Raw genomic sequence first — 14,922 nt, forward strand, 5'->3', positions numbered from 1 at the left:
CCCCCCCCCCCCCCCCCCTTTTTTTAAAAAAAAAAAACTTCCCCTTTACCCCCTATCAGAAGACAGAAACACAAAAGAAAAAAAAGAGCGGCATCAGGGGCAGAATTTCTTCGATTGGAATTTTTTAAAAACCCTTTAACCCCCTTCCGACCCACTCCAAGGTCATTCCAGGCATTCCCAAGGGGGGTCCTGGGGGGTGAAAATTTGTTCATGTTCCGGTCATTCCCCGGGTACCACCCTCCTTTACACTGCGGGCTTGCAAAAGATATCCATGTGGGTAGGGGTAGTGACACACCAGGGGTATGACCACACAGTTCACAGTGGGTACAAACTATTCAGATAGAAGGGGAGAAAAAAATGGGGGGTGGGGGGCGGTACGGGAATGGGAAGGGGTGGGTTAATCGTTGGATATCAAGGGGTAGTGGTGGACTGGTGGGTCATATACGAATCGTCGAGATTTTCTACTTTACAAAATTGGCGAGAGAACAGGAGCCCGCGGCAGTCAGCCAATGGTGTACCCCACCCACATAGCGGTGTTTTTCAGGGGTAGGGTGGTAGTGGGAAATGTACGACCCATGAAATCTCTCGATCGTTTGTACCCCTACCCCCCCTGCAGCAAACATTGTTACACCCCCACCTTCTATTGATCCGACTCCTTGGTACCTCTCTCCAAATCGGTTCTAATACGGACCCGTACCCCTCGACTTCCATTCCAATCATCACATTTTGTACCTGATAAAAGCTACCCCTACCCCCAGATCAGAATACACCAGTCATCATTTGAACATCATTTGAGATCGGTCCTTACCCCCACCTACTCCCAAAGATGACCCCACCCATCACAGTACAGAAGGCGCATATCCCAATTTGTACCACTCATTTTTTTTGTTTCACATCCATGGGGGTGGTTTGTGGACAAGAAGGGGGTGGTGATGGATGGATTTACAGTGTTCTCAGCCTACTCGTTTTACACACTACCCCACCCCCTTCTTAAGTAAAGTTCTCTTCCCAACGGAGAACTTTTCCCACCCCCCACCCCACTCAGGATAACTGATCTTGAGATTCATCCCTTTGGTAGCATATCCATGAAGAATAACCCTACCTACCCCGTGTTGTGCACTTAGCCTTAACCTACCCATACGTTCCCCATAAAATGACCCTCGAAATATCTGGGACAAATCTTTCAGGACCAACTACTACCCCCACAACCCCATTCAGTCGTTTCACCCTACCCTAGTTTCCGGTATCCGAGGCGTACCCCACCCCTGAGAAAGGAGACTGACCCAGGTTCGTGATCCGGAAGGCACCATGACCCCTACGTTGCAGTTAAATCCTACCCTACCCCTATCCCCGATGCACACCCTCTTAACCGGAAAAGCTATTTAAGACCTTCACAGTCACCCACCTCTTGCGTGTACCGTCACCCCGGCGCGACTCGCAACACCTACCCACCCCTACCCACCATCTTGACCTCACCGACCCCTTGAATCCCTTGTTCCAATCCACCTGCATGTAATCATTACCCCCGCCACCCCCCACCCCTCCTCTCAATTCAGCAACACCACCCCACCCTACCCTGTTGACCTGACCCTGTTCCCGCCATGGAGCTTCGTTGAGACTTGCTGCCCTTCCTCCCTCCCTCATCCGCGACTCCTGGAACTGCCTCCTCTGCCTCCTCTGCTCCCTCCCTCCTCTACCTGATAGACCAAGAACCTCCTTTCTATCCTTGCGAATTCAAGGCTTGCTTGCCCAACCAGGAACTGAAGCATTTGGCCCCAGGCTGGGTGCTCCCTCGTTTGGAGAGCCTTCCATTCTAAGTTACCAACTATCAAGATCCTTCCCCATCGCTCAGAACCGCTTCCAACCTCTCTCCCCTCCCACCCTTCCTTTGTCGCAGAAGATCTTGCCCAGCTCACCGGAGCAACAGGCAGTGCGGCAATACCTGGCGACATGCAGCAACGCATCCGTCCAAGGGGGGTCTTGCGGGATGATGTTGTGATGAGCATCTACGCTGACCGAGTGTCAGAAAGGAGGAAAAAGACGGCAAAAAGCATGGCGCTGGCACGAAAATATGGCGTCACTGCAAAGGCGATCAGAGACATCTGGAATCGCCGCACATGGTGGCACGTCACGCAGCCTCTGTGGACTCAAGCTGAGAGGCTGGAGTATGAGCGGACGGGACCCAAGAGGCAGAAGGCAGGAGCATCCAAGCCTGCCGCCTCCAATGCAGAAGGGATGCGAAGCGATCAGTCGGTGGGCTTGGGAGTGAGGAGCTTGGAAACGCTCTCCTTCGCTGACAGAATCCTGCATGGCAACAATCAGATGGTGTCAGGGCAGGAGGGTCAGGGTGAAGAAAACAGCTCCGAGGAAGAGATTTCCTCCAACTCTGATGGATCTTCCTTTGGCTGTGACTCGGATAAAGAAATTTGCCGAGAGGCCAGCCTGATGAGGACCGGTTTCACAGGTAGAGGAGCTGAATGCTGTTCCCTTGCATATCCTTGTCTGATGTTGTTACAGGACGTGCTACGCAAAGAATCTTCATGGAAAATGATCTGATCCTCGAAGCCTACGAACATTTCGTGCAGCGCATGTCCTCTGGCACACAGCATGCCTCCTTCCAGACTGTGAAGTCTTGATAAGTCCTGACCAGACCTCCGGGAATAGGGAAAATGGAACCAGTCGTGTTTAGCTAGTCTATCTCTCTCTTCTCTACCCTCTCGCCCTCCCTCCTTCCTCTTTCCCCCCTCCTCCTCTCCCTTAGGCACTACTCATTTTTTCTCTCTCAAATCTCTTCATTTTCTGTACAGATTTACTTTGTCGATTTCTCACATTAAGTAAAGATTGTCGATTTTGCTTGTTAGCGGCTTTACCTACGTGTTTCAAACTCTTTTCCTCAGAACTTTCAATCCTTCCAGATTTATTCCTCATTTACCAGCAGCTTAGCTGTGCTGGCTTACGAGGATGATGCTCGTGCATTTTAGGAATCAACAAAGGTGGGCCTCTTTCTCCTCCACCTCTGAGACGCTTTTACGCCGTCTGATCATTCGGATGTACAATAACATGCGGGCAATTTGAAGTCTGAATTCAATTTGTGTTCTTTGCAAGAAATTATCGAATAGAAGATTATTACAGGATGAGTTGATGGTTTGCAGCAGAAATAATGATACATGTCACAAGCTTATCATTGCATCGACTCAGAAGAATTTTCTTGGTCATCCACCGACACGCTGGTCCCATCAGGGTAATGTAAGTGCATGATCCTCCCGATTCCTGGCATCCATCATCATCAACTGCATTGACATCTTCATCCTCACCCTTCGTCCGTCCTTCTCTGAAGATCAGGCGAGCTCCGACCAGGAGATACTCCGGGCGGAAGAGAAACTCGAAGGTCACGAGCGCGCGATCTCCCGTGCGGATGCACTCGCGGTCGAGGCTGACGACCTTGCAGGCCTGACGGACGGTGAGGGAGTGAACGACAGGCTGGTAGTTGATGCCGATGGTAGTGGGATGATGCAGCACCATCACCTCCGCTGTGAACCTGCCAAGATCTGCATCAGCCTTGACCTGCTCCCACTCGTCTCTCCTCCCTGCTCCCACTCTCACCTCTGACACGCTTGGGGGTTCAACTTGGCATCCACCACGACCATTCCCTTCCTGATCTGATTTCTCTTGACCTTCTTGATTGCGAGGGTAGCAGACTGCAGTCACGTCAGTGTCTTAGTCGAGGAGGAGGACTGGAGGAGTGCTGAGGAGTTCTGGAGGCAGATACTCCGAATGAAGAGGAGAAGCCAAGGAGCAAAGAGTTCACCTGACCCGCAGACACTTGATTGACTGGCATGCTCTTGTTCATGATGGACTTCAGCTGGATGGGATGGAACTGCCCCTTGTTGTCCGGCCCGAGCAGGAGGTTACTCCTCGTCGACAACGTTCCTCTCAGCATGGTGCCAGCTACAACCGTCCCGACGCCCGACACCTGCAGGAGCATCAGCACAGCCGCACTTCTGTGTCGCCTCCCCCGACATAGAAAGTGTCGTCGATGTGAAACTCGGCAGGTGCCTTCACGTCGAGCCCTTTCGTCTTCTGCGCGGGGATGATGTTGAGGAACAGTCGCAGCAGCTCCAGGCTCTGGCCTGTAACGCTGCTTACGAGGAAAATGGGAGCGATCTGCCCAACGAGCGTCATGCCTTCTAAAGTGTGGTGGAAGGGGAAGAAGGAAAGTAGGGAACGGGAGGAAGAGGCAAGGAAAGGAAAAGGAGGGAACGAGGGGAAGGAAGGAAACAAGGGAGGGAGTACCCTGGCATCGCTCGCCATGCTCTTAGCACAAGTCATGACATCTTTCTCACTCTTCACAATGAGAGGCATCTTACGGATTCCTGCAGAACTTTCCTTACAGAGCATCAACCCACAGCCTCCACTTACCCGGTGCCTTCACGATCTTCGACAGCTCATTGACAGTCCCTTGTAGCACGTTGTCCGGACACATGTCAACCTTGAAGTTTTTCAGTCCTTCCCATCGCATGTTCTTCATTGTTCACCTTCGTGACAACAAAATATGTCGGACATTTCAACGCGAGCGCAACGCCAAGGTGTTCCTTGGTCATTCGTTGAACTCCCATGTTTGCTCCGACCACAACCTGCCGAGGCAAAGGCATTCAGACTGAATCAAGAAACACACGGTGAGGCACCATGGTGTAGTCTGGAACACAGCCAGTCATTCCATACACGGTAGTCTTAATGTATCGTTCATGGCCAGCCAGATCGATGAAGGTGACAACTTTCGCACTGCAATGCATTGTTCCCATGAGCGACAGCTGCAAGACACATAATGCTCACCTTTCTTTCACGATCTCGCTGCTTGTCTTCGCGTGTATGCTGCTATAGTTGACAATGTCTCCACTAGCGTTGATGCCCATGATATGTTGAGTGATACTTGACGTCCTTCCGCTTTCAAGCTCATGCCGATGCCGAAAGACCGAGCTACAGGACAACAAAGTCATCCTCCTCCTCCTCCTCCTCCTTCTCCTCCTCCTCTTCGTATGCTGCCCTCACCTCCGTGCGAGTCCTCTGCCGTTGTCCAGTTTTCCAGAAGTCAACACACCTACTATCGTGCTCTTTCCGCTATCAACATTGCCGACAACAGCAATGCGCATGTCGATGAAATGTCCGTCCATTGGCTTTTGCCTCACCATGACCTCTGCACACCATCCTTCCTTGCCCTGATCACTATCGTCAGCTTCATGTCAACGAACTACAACTATGATCCGACATCTCCATCACAGATTGATTTCTATCACAGCATCATCTCCATCTCCATCATTCTGTTCCAATGTGAACTTCAAAACCACCTGCTGTTTCCGGACCATCGCCATGTCACATCCTGCTCGTTCCGACATTTCTTTTAGAGTTTCTAGCGACGACACAAGGTCTTGCTCTGAGATTCCTTTGCAGGTTCCATCGTCCTCAACCTACCCAGCACAATCAATCAACAGGGAGCGTCATCGAGCAGGAGAGAAACATCACCCCAATCGCATAGATAGCCTCTCCCGATCCTTCTAGAACTCTCCATTTCAGTTGTGTAGTCAGGTGGTGCAGTCTCTCCTCGGAGGGGTTGACAAGCATGTACTTATATTCTACGTTCCCTTCCTGCGGCTCGCATTGGATCTTGTCCTTCTCACACTGATTGTCCAATACGATCGACTCCGAGTGAAAATCGTCTTTCACATACGATTGGAAAGGAGAACTTTGACAGTCCTGCACTTCTGTCAGACCGTGCTTGAGGGAAAGGCGAGGTGACGTGGCCAGGACAAACTGAGGTCATGAAGAAAAGATACAAGAAAGTCGAGATATCTACTCTAACAAGCACAATGAAACACAGGTATGACACAAGGCAAACTAGTATCTTGAAGAAAATACGGAGAGGGAGAAGGAATAGCCGGACACCAAGGGGTCGCGACACTTGAAGAAACAAGCAATGAGCTGATGGTATGCCATTCAATCGTCACTGAGCATGACACAACCACTACAGTCTAGATATCATAAGTTGATCAAATATGACCCTGTGAGTCTGACATTCGACTGCTCTCAGTCCCTTTGTCCTAACCTTCGAAGCCTTGCAGGCCCGCGCACACATCAGGTGTGATTCTCAGCTGACCCTAGATTACAATCTCGCATCGTATCTCCTCGTGTTGTTCAGTTTTTCTAGTTCGTGTCGATCGTCTCCAGGTTTTACACTATGAATTGCTCCGAGTCTCTTTATCTTCCTCTTCCTGCGCACTACGCCTCCCACCTTCCCTACTGGCATGACCCTACTCCCCAACAGGCATCAAAGAATCTTCACCCGAGTGTTCTTGTACACCATTCGAACACGTTGCGGACATGAATCTTCATCGTTTTCTATCCTCCTCTCCTCGTTCCCTTTCTTGATGGCCTTGCACCTCCGGGTACTCTTACCGCAACCTCAGCCATGGAACCGGCCTGTAGGTCTCCTTGTACCCCTACCCCCACTTTTTCCAATAAGTACGCTGGTCCCTGACGCTGCTTACCCCACCCCTCTTGTTTCCACGATGTACCCCTTCGAATCCCCCAGGAAAATGGACCCCTACCCTCATCAATTATATAAAATACTCCTTTTGTATTTTGTATACCTCAAATAAATTTCAGTACAAAAACTAAAATACAAGAAGTACAAAAACTGAGCCAATAGTTTGCATATGTAGTTTTCTTCCAGGTAGTAAATATTTATATATCTTGAATAAAAGTCTTTTGTGAGCAAGTGAGGTAATCGTTCTCGGCCTCTCTCCGTATATAAGGTTTATAAAAATATATAACATTTCTACCAAGAATTTGAAAGCTGTACCATTGTACTTTTCGGAAAATCTGTTTTTAAAACACCACCACCCCCTTCTCTGTGGGTAGTTTCACCCTCCCTTGTTGACCGGATTACCCACTGCACCCCACCCCGTGAAACCCCCTTTTCTCGGAACACAAGTGTACACCATACCCCTTTCCAATCAAATCGTACCCCTACCCTTCTTTTCATAACAAATTACCCCTATAAATCGCCAGTGATTTCATTTCATGCTTCTACCCCTACCCACCTTTTCCCATACACCCTCTTCCCCTTTCAAATCGTCGCTCCCCAAATTTACTGAAAATCTGCAGTGGGAAGTGCTTCTCGATAGGGGGTGGGTGGCTTTGTGGCCTTGAGATGGGGTGGGGTGTCAATCTCAGTCATCGGGGTAGAAAATTTCAAGCCTGGTAGGATTGGAGTCCAATTGGGGGGTGGGGTTACAAACATCCTCATAAAGAGTGGGTTGGGGTGGAAAGGAATGGGTAGAAGAGGTGGGGGTGGGGCGCTGGACAACAGGGTGGCCACTTGCAGAGAACAAATAGGCGCAAAGAAGCACTAACGACTAAGATTGGGGGGTAAGGGGGTGATCAGAATTGAGGCCGGCTAACATGGAGGGGTGGTCCGGAGGGGCATGTACAAAGGGGGAGGTCCCTGCGGGCGTATCTGCACCAGGGGGTGGTGATTAGGCATTCCCTGGGGTAGACATGGCACTATGGGAGATGAGTGGGTCCATGAAATTAGTACCCTACCCCCGTTTTCGAAATGGAGATTGTAGGGGGATTGCAGGGGTAGTGAATGGTCAAAATGGTGGCTGGTCAAAAAAATGCTATTTCCGCCGCCCCGGCGAGACCGTACGGTACCGGCGGAAGTACGGTACGGTACGGCCGGGCAGGACAGTCACCGGCGGTGCCACGGTGGGGCCCGGGGCGGCCCGCACCAGTGACCGGCCGGGCGGCGCAGCCGCCCGGGCCGCCGCTGAGCGGCCGGGCCGGTCGGGCCGCGGCGCGGCCCGGTCCGTGTGGGCTGAGTCCGCCCGGCCCGCCACTCTGATCACCGTCACGGTAACAGGCTTCTCTGAGTAACTGACTCTATGAGGCTGTACGGCTGACTCTATAAACAGTCTCTTTACTCAAAGTTAAGTTAAAAATCAGTAGGAGGACAATCAGGAGAGTCGAGGAGGCCGCGCTTGCCAGGTGCCACCGTCACTGCCGTCATGACCTGACACTGTCGCACAGGCCAAACTGCGGCGCCGGCGAGAAGAGAAATCAGGGCCTGCCGGGCAGGCTGCTGTGAACAGTCATGTACTGTACTCAAACTTGCAAAGTTCAAATTAAAAATCAGTCCGAGGACCGTCAGGAGAGACGAGCCTCGGAGGCTTGACCTTGGCACACTGTACGGGCCTGTCGCACAGGCCAAACGGCGAGAAGAGAAAAGACAGCGAGAACCAAACTTGAAACCCAATCCTGCCGATCGGACTGCTGTCCCCCAAACTTAACTGACGGTAACCTTCCGACTGACTTAACTGCGCGCGGCCGCGGCCCGGGACAAGCCCCCCGCGCCATCATCATCCGAGATGCCAGCCGGATGTCGCTGCGGCCGCCGCCGAAGGAATGAGACGCATACCGGACCGCACCTGCGATGATCGCACCGAAGGACAGGGAGGCCGGCTTGAAGTTGACTGAGTCACATGATTGGCTTTGTACGGTAACTTGATTGCCGGGTTAAATTGAGTGACTCTGGAGGCACCGGCGGCACTGCACTAGTGAAGCCCGGGCCCGGCTCCGGGACTGAGGGTCGGAAATGAACTGACGACTTTGGTGACAGGAATGAGGGCCGGGGAAGAGGATGGGGTAGGGTATAGAACGCGATCCCGGTGGTAGTTTTTATCTTTGGGGTGGGTAGTCATTGATGTCAATCAGATTGTCAATGGGTACGAATGACCATGTGTCAATAGGAAAATCGAAGTTCAAAACTACGGGTCATTGAAAGAACTAGGGGGTAGAAATCGATAAGGGGTCTGAAAGAAGGGGTAGGCACCATCTAGGATGGATCCAGTAGGTAGGGTGGATCATTGCAGAGACTGGGTGGGGTGGAAGGACTTGAGGCCAGTGGGATGGACACGTTGGGTCAGCGAGAATGGTGCAGTGAAGGAGGAGCAGGAGGAGCAGGAGCAGGAGCAGGAGCAGGAGCAGGAGGTGCAGGAGCAGGAGCAGGAGCAGGAGCAGGAGCAGGAGCAGGAGCAGGAGCAGGAGCAGCAGAAGTGAAGAAAAATAATGAGGTGGGCTTACACCTGAAATTCTATTGAGAGAAAGAGTTAAGATGAGGGTCAGTGGAGTATTGCAGTGAATGATTAGATTTGCTATTGCGTATTCTATGATGGCAGCAGGAAACATACCATTCATGCCAACTTTTTGCTTTAGACCAGAGGGAAACACAAGTTAGTAAGGTAAAATGTGCAGGATGACAGCATATATGTATGAGCGAGCGATGGTCAAGATTGAGGAATCTTATTGGGATAGTGGAGTAAAAGACAGGTGCTGTGGGAACAAAGGAGTGAAATCATACAGGAGATGCTTGTTTCATGGAGCATTGAGCGACTGCTGAGCTTCCGCTGCTCATCAACGTTATGAGAAGAACCCAGTGCTCTTTGATGATAGATGATAGCCTTACATGAACTCTGACTTGGCCTCTGCTCTACAGAAGATGGTCGCTAGCGCAGGAAGGGCTTTGCATGTGCGCATTCTTCATGCTGCGCTCCTTGTTCAATTGGTGTCATCGTTTGCCCCTCCAGCTGCCTTCCACAATGGCAAGAGAGCAGCTGCAGCAGTTCGATCACAGCAGGCGACCCGTGGACTTCGGATGGCTGATGGTGGTAATTTCTTTGGAAACATGTGGGAGAAGGCCGTGCTAAAGGTGATGAGGGTGTAGAAAGCTTGTTTGAGGAGGATCACGTTTATCATAGATTGTGGAAGTGAAGGAGAAAGACTCTTCGAGGAAGGCTCTTCAGAAGTGCGTCTTCTGTGATAACGGCAACATCAAATGCGATTCTTGCGGCGGGTCAGGCAAGGATGTCGCTCTTGGGTCGGGTGAGGGACATGGAGGCCTGCGCCTGAGGGCTGAGGGAGCTTGCAGACGAGAAATGCTTTCTCTGTGACGGCAAGGGCGTCACCATTTGTGGCATCTGCCTTGGAACCGGCATGGTGGACAGAATCCGGCGAGGGGGAACGGATGTAAGAGGAGAGGGAGAGGGAAGGGGAGAGAAGGGGGGGGAGGAGGGAGGGGGAGGGGGAGGGGGAGCAGGAGGAGGGACAAGTGGAGGAGGGGGGGGAGGAGGAGGAGGTTTTTATTGTTTTGCAGACCAAGGGGGAATGGATCGGCAAGCAGAAGGTCATGGACCCGCTTAGCCCCCAGTATGAGGCCTACGTGCTTGAGCTCGACCCGGCGACCAAGTACGTTTGGTGCCAGGTAACGGAGGGGAGGAGAGGAAGAGAGACTGGTGCCGCTGACCTCCTCCTCAGTGCGGCGTGAGCACGCGCCAGCCGTTCTGTGATGGTCAGAGCCATCGAGCCTACGGGATCAAGCCTGTGGCCTTCACGTCGGAGGGAGAAGCAGGAGGACAGAAGGTCAAGGCCGCACTGTGCGGATGCAAGTACACCAATACGCCACCGTACTGCGACGGGACTCACGTATCCATGAAGAAGAAGGATGAGTAAGGCGAAAGCTTGCGGCGAGACGAGAGATGAAAGGCGAAAGCTTGCAGCAAGACGGGAGGGAGGGAGGGAAGTGCGGAAGGATAACATGGCACTGTTTTAAGAGTTAAGAGCTTTACAAAGAATGTACAACATGCAGTCATCTTCAGTCCCTCTTGCTGTAGCTCGCCAGGCCCTCATGCGATGCTCTCCGGTGGCGTCCTGGAACCTTGTTCGTCTGTGCCCATCGAGGAAGTTCGATCCACGTAGGCGAACCCCAGGGAACCGTAGGGAGGAGGAGGATGAGGCGGAGAGGTCTCCTCCATAGCTCCTGGTAGCATCTCGTCGTCGAGGTCCTCCACGCGGAGGAAGGGGGGAGATCGAGGAAAGTGATCGTCTCCTACTGGCGTGATACTGAGCGGAATCACGAGGGTGGCAAAGGTTGAAGACTTGCTGCTGCTCAGCTTCCGCAGGTGAACAGGAGAGGGGACGTCTTCCTCCGTCGTGATGCTGTTCATCCTCCTGCTCGCCATGAAAGCGGTGAAGCCGCAGAGGAAGGTGAAGGCGAGGCCGCCGACAATGCTGGTGCTGAGGATGAGGCCCAGGTGGTTCTCCGGGACGATGTCTTGGATGTAGAGGGCGACGACGAGGGGGAGGCTGCCGTTGACCGCCTTGAGCTCCTCGTTGTATGAAGCGACGGAGAGGACGCGCTTGACGAAGGCAGGGTCGTCAGCTCGGAGCGAGACTGTGAAGACGGAGGAGGTTAACTTCTCCTCCACGCGACGAGACAGCCCTATGTCCTGCAAGTTGAGTCTGCAGAGGAGGGAGAGAGCCTCCAAGTACTGCCCTGACAAACTCCTCAAGTTGCTGGCGCTTGTCGCCACCTCCACGAGCACCCGGAGGTTGTCCCGATCAAGCTTGCTGAGGGGGAAGGCGGCGGGAGGAGCAGGCGTCGAGCTTGTAGTGAGCGGAGGAAAGGAGGGGCTGGAGGACATGCTCATGTAAGAGGAGAAGTGGAGGGTGTCGGTGTAGGTCAGGTTGCTCCCTTCCACCCGCCCTCCCTCCATCCTCACCCAAGGAGGAAACTTGGTCTCGTCCTTGTAGTAGACGTGCACTTCATGCCCCGCCGGTACCTGCGAGGGGTCGAACGGCAGAAAGATTCTGACAGGTTTCTGAAATGTCAGCCCAGGAGGGCCGAAGTCCAGCACAGGCCCAGCAGGGCCGAGGGAGGAGGCCTGGATGCCGAGGTCGAGAGGCTTGTCGAGCTGGAAGACTTTGACGCTGATGGTCTGGTCCGAGCTGAGAGCCGAGGGAGGGACTTGCACCCCCACACCAGCCGCGCTCCTGACCGCTCCTCCTGCTGTAGCCTGCAGACGGCGAGGAGGGGGGGAGCTGGCGGCGTCGAAGACAGCGCTCTGGTTGCAGTCGAAGCCGAAGAAACCTTCAGAGCAGACGCACGAACGTGCGACGACGATCCCCCAGCAGACGAACTCGCAACTATCGCCGAACATACGAGGAGGGCAGCTGGTGACGGGGAGCGTGACGATGGCGGGCAGGGAGGCAAAGTCGTGCTGGATGACCGAGAAGTTGGCGACTTCCAGGACGCAGTTGGAGCAGGAGACTGAGAGAGCTGAGGAGTTCTGCTGGACGGGAGGGTTCTCGAGGATGAAGGAGAAGAAGAGAGAGGAGTTGGAAGGGACGTCGTGCAGAACCTTTACCGCGAGCTCCTTGCTGACGTCATCCCACGCCCCCTGCGAGCTGAGATGCTCGCCAGTGACCTGGATGGAGGAGGCAGGGGAGTGAAACCCGTGGAAGCCGCTAAAAGTGACCGAGGAGCCGCCGATGAAGCCGAAGTTGGCATGAAGGTTAAGAGTGATGGCGTTGCTCGCTGTGACGTACTGGATGGAAGAGAACACCTGAAGGGACTCGAACTGGGGCGTCTTGATCAACTGACAGGAGGAGGCCTCCTGGACCACCGAGCAGTTCCAGAAGGACTCGACGTGACATGTAGCGTCGCATCCATCTCGAGCTCGAGTGTTCCCGTCATCGCACTGCTCTCCGCCCTCGATCACTCCGTCCCCGCAGACTTCAGCTGCTGCAGTTGGTGTCGTTGAGATCAGTGATGTCTCGGCCGTAGCAGTGCTCACGACGTCCTCTGCTTTCGTAGTCGATGTCTCCTCCGCTGCTGAAGGAGTGCTGAAAGTCTCGTCCTGCGGTACTGGAGTACTAGAGCTCTCCTTGGCGGCCGCTGCGGGAGTACTCGAGCTCTCTTCTGCCGGTGCTGGGCTGCTGGACGTCTCCTCCTGCGGTGCTGGAGTACTAGAGCTCTCCTCCTCTGCTGGGGGAGTACTCGAGCTCTCGTCTGCCGGTGCTGGGGTGCTGGAAGTCTCTTCCGCTGCTGCTGGAGTACTGGAACTGGACGACTCGATGAAGTTGGAGGAGGTAGACTCGATCTGTTGCTCCTGGACTGGAGTACTAGAGCTCTCCTCCTCTGCTGCTGGAGTACTAGAGCTTTCCTCCTCTGCTGCTGGAGTACTGGAACTGGATGACTCGAGAGAGTCGGAGGAGGTGGAATCAACATTACTGATAGGGGTGCTTGATTGGCTTGTCTCTGCGATGATAGATGTAGTCTGAGGGATGGGAGTGCTTGAGCTTGAAGAAACCATTGCATCCTCTATCGAGCTGGTGGTTGAGGGCATTTGCGGTGTGCTCGAACTTGAAGAAAGTTCTAGAGAAGTTTCGTCGAACTGGGCTGCCGCTGGTTGTGCAAGGAGAAAGAAAACGAGGTACAGCACAAGACGTGATCTTGCACGAATGCTTCTTTCACCAAAAAGATGCTCTATCGTCTTCATTTGTTCTATCCGCTCTGCTAACTCAAGGAATGTGTGACCTTGCTGAAGTTCAATCTACTCCAGTACCTTGCTACCTCCTCCTACAACTCTTGCGGGCTTTTCCTTTGTTCTTCTGATCGGATCTCCTTGTTCCTCTCCTCCTCCCTCTCTCCTCTTCTCGTTTGTTCTTCAATGATCCTCTTCGCTTCTCTCTCCTTCCTTTCTTCCCTCTCCTCGCATTCCAATCCTTCGAGGCTATCCGCTTTCCTGAATCTATTGTCACGGGGGGCTGTTGTCACGGTACCACCTTCACCCACCCTACCCTCTTTTCCCCAGTCGATCGGCCCACCCCACCCCCTGTAGACGTTGAATGTACCCCCTAGGAACGTCTTTCGATTGTCACAACCGATTGTCAAATCGAATCAAATGACCCTGCACCCCCCTTTTGGTATTGATTTAGCACCCCTACTTTGCCGCTTCAATCGGAGAGCCGCTACGGAAGCAACTACCCCTCCTTCAGGTACCCCCCATCTCAATCTTCCACCCCTCACCCCATCTCGACTGCCCGTACCGGAGAGGTGTTTCGGTTTTTTTTTCCTCCTTGCAAATTATCCTAACGGACGGGGGTGGGGGGTAGTACCTGGCCATTCCGGGTGCGGAGGATCACAGAGGAGCCGGTGGGTCCGCAAGGGGCAGATGGGGGGTGGGGTGGGAGTACCCCATGGGTCACCTAGTAGCATGGTCACCACTGAGCCTAACGAGTCAGCCTTGACTGAGTACTCACTCACTGGGGGGATCCGATCGGATCACTGCAAGTGAGTAAAAGTTCCACTGAGTTCCGTCACCTCAGTATACTGTCAGGCAGTCACATGATGGGGGTGGGGGGGGTGCCGGGCGGCCCCGCAGTGGGACCCTGGGCCCTCGGAATGGCAAGTTGCAAGGTACAGTGCCATTAAAACTTTCGACAGTTGAGTGAAGTTCCGAAGTTCAGCGCGGGGGGACTACTAGTAGCCGTTAATCATCACTGCCATACGCGTGAGTCACAGTGGTGTCTGTGCCACGCCGTTGGATGACCTTTCGATTCGACTGTCAGTGACCGGGCCGATTCCGGCAGCGTACGGTCACGGGGGCCGGGCGCCGCCGGCCGGGCACCGGCCCGTCGCGTGACGGTCACGGCGGATTGCTGCGCCGGGCGGCTGGCTCGTACAACTTCCCGGGGCCCGTCGCCTCAGTGTCCAGGACCAGGTCGGACACTGACGCGACCGGGGCCCGACGATCGGACTCAGTGCCGTGTACCGTACTGCCCGGGCCGGGCCGCGGCTCACCGTGGCACCGTGACCGGGTCACCCGATCTGGGACTGGGAACTAATTAGCCTAGCAGTCTGGGACACATCTAGAACATTTCTCTCCATCTAGAACACCTTCAGTTTCTGTTTGAAGGAACCGACGGGTTGGCATGAAATGCACAAACCCGTTGGTTGAGAAGCGAGAGCACATGGAGGCAGAGGAGAAGAAGCAGAAGCAGAGTGTGTGTGAGAGGAGGAGGAGGAGG

General features: G+C 53.7%; 4 protein-coding genes across 4 annotated transcripts; 2 read left to right on the forward strand and 2 right to left on the reverse strand.

Moving 5' to 3' along the window:
* Window positions 1-1,950: 1,950 nt before the first annotated feature.
* Window positions 1,951-2,636, forward strand: GUITHDRAFT_119457 (hypothetical protein; the record flags this gene model as incomplete). The annotated part of the gene is made up of 2 exons (XM_005821298.1): window positions 1,951-2,464; window positions 2,518-2,636. The coding sequence occupies 2 exons, from the start codon at window positions 1,951-1,953 to the stop codon at window positions 2,634-2,636; spliced, it is 633 nt and encodes a 210-aa protein (XP_005821355.1).
* A 437-nt stretch (window positions 2,637-3,073) lies between these two features.
* On the reverse strand, window positions 3,074-6,130 carry GUITHDRAFT_166233 (hypothetical protein; the record flags this gene model as incomplete). Its single annotated transcript, XM_005821299.1, has 14 exons — window positions 3,074-3,270; window positions 3,315-3,538; window positions 3,604-3,698; window positions 3,809-3,973; window positions 4,021-4,164; window positions 4,294-4,373; window positions 4,420-4,489; window positions 4,536-4,634; window positions 4,686-4,782; window positions 4,834-4,977; window positions 5,050-5,216; window positions 5,346-5,465; window positions 5,521-5,751; window positions 6,101-6,130. 14 exons carry the CDS (start codon window positions 6,128-6,130, stop codon window positions 3,182-3,184), a joined length of 1,755 nt encoding a protein of 584 aa, XP_005821356.1. The 3' UTR covers window positions 3,074-3,181.
* Window positions 6,131-10,240: 4,110 nt separating this feature from the next.
* Window positions 10,241-10,563, forward strand: GUITHDRAFT_80584 (hypothetical protein; the record flags this gene model as incomplete). Its single annotated transcript, XM_005821300.1, has 2 exons — window positions 10,241-10,315; window positions 10,369-10,563. The coding sequence occupies 2 exons, from the start codon at window positions 10,241-10,243 to the stop codon at window positions 10,561-10,563; spliced, it is 270 nt and encodes an 89-aa protein (XP_005821357.1).
* A 98-nt stretch (window positions 10,564-10,661) lies between these two features.
* Window positions 10,662-13,391, reverse strand: GUITHDRAFT_166234 (hypothetical protein; the record flags this gene model as incomplete). The annotated part of the gene is made up of 1 exon (XM_005821301.1): window positions 10,662-13,391. The coding sequence occupies one exon, from the start codon at window positions 13,389-13,391 to the stop codon at window positions 10,737-10,739; it is 2,655 nt and encodes an 884-aa protein (XP_005821358.1). The 3' UTR covers window positions 10,662-10,736.
* Between the last annotated feature and the right edge of the window lie 1,531 nt (window positions 13,392-14,922).

This window comes from Guillardia theta (genome assembly GCF_000315625.1).
Source record: "Guillardia theta CCMP2712 unplaced genomic scaffold GUITHscaffold_147, whole genome shotgun sequence".
NCBI lineage: Eukaryota > Cryptophyceae > Pyrenomonadales > Geminigeraceae > Guillardia > Guillardia theta.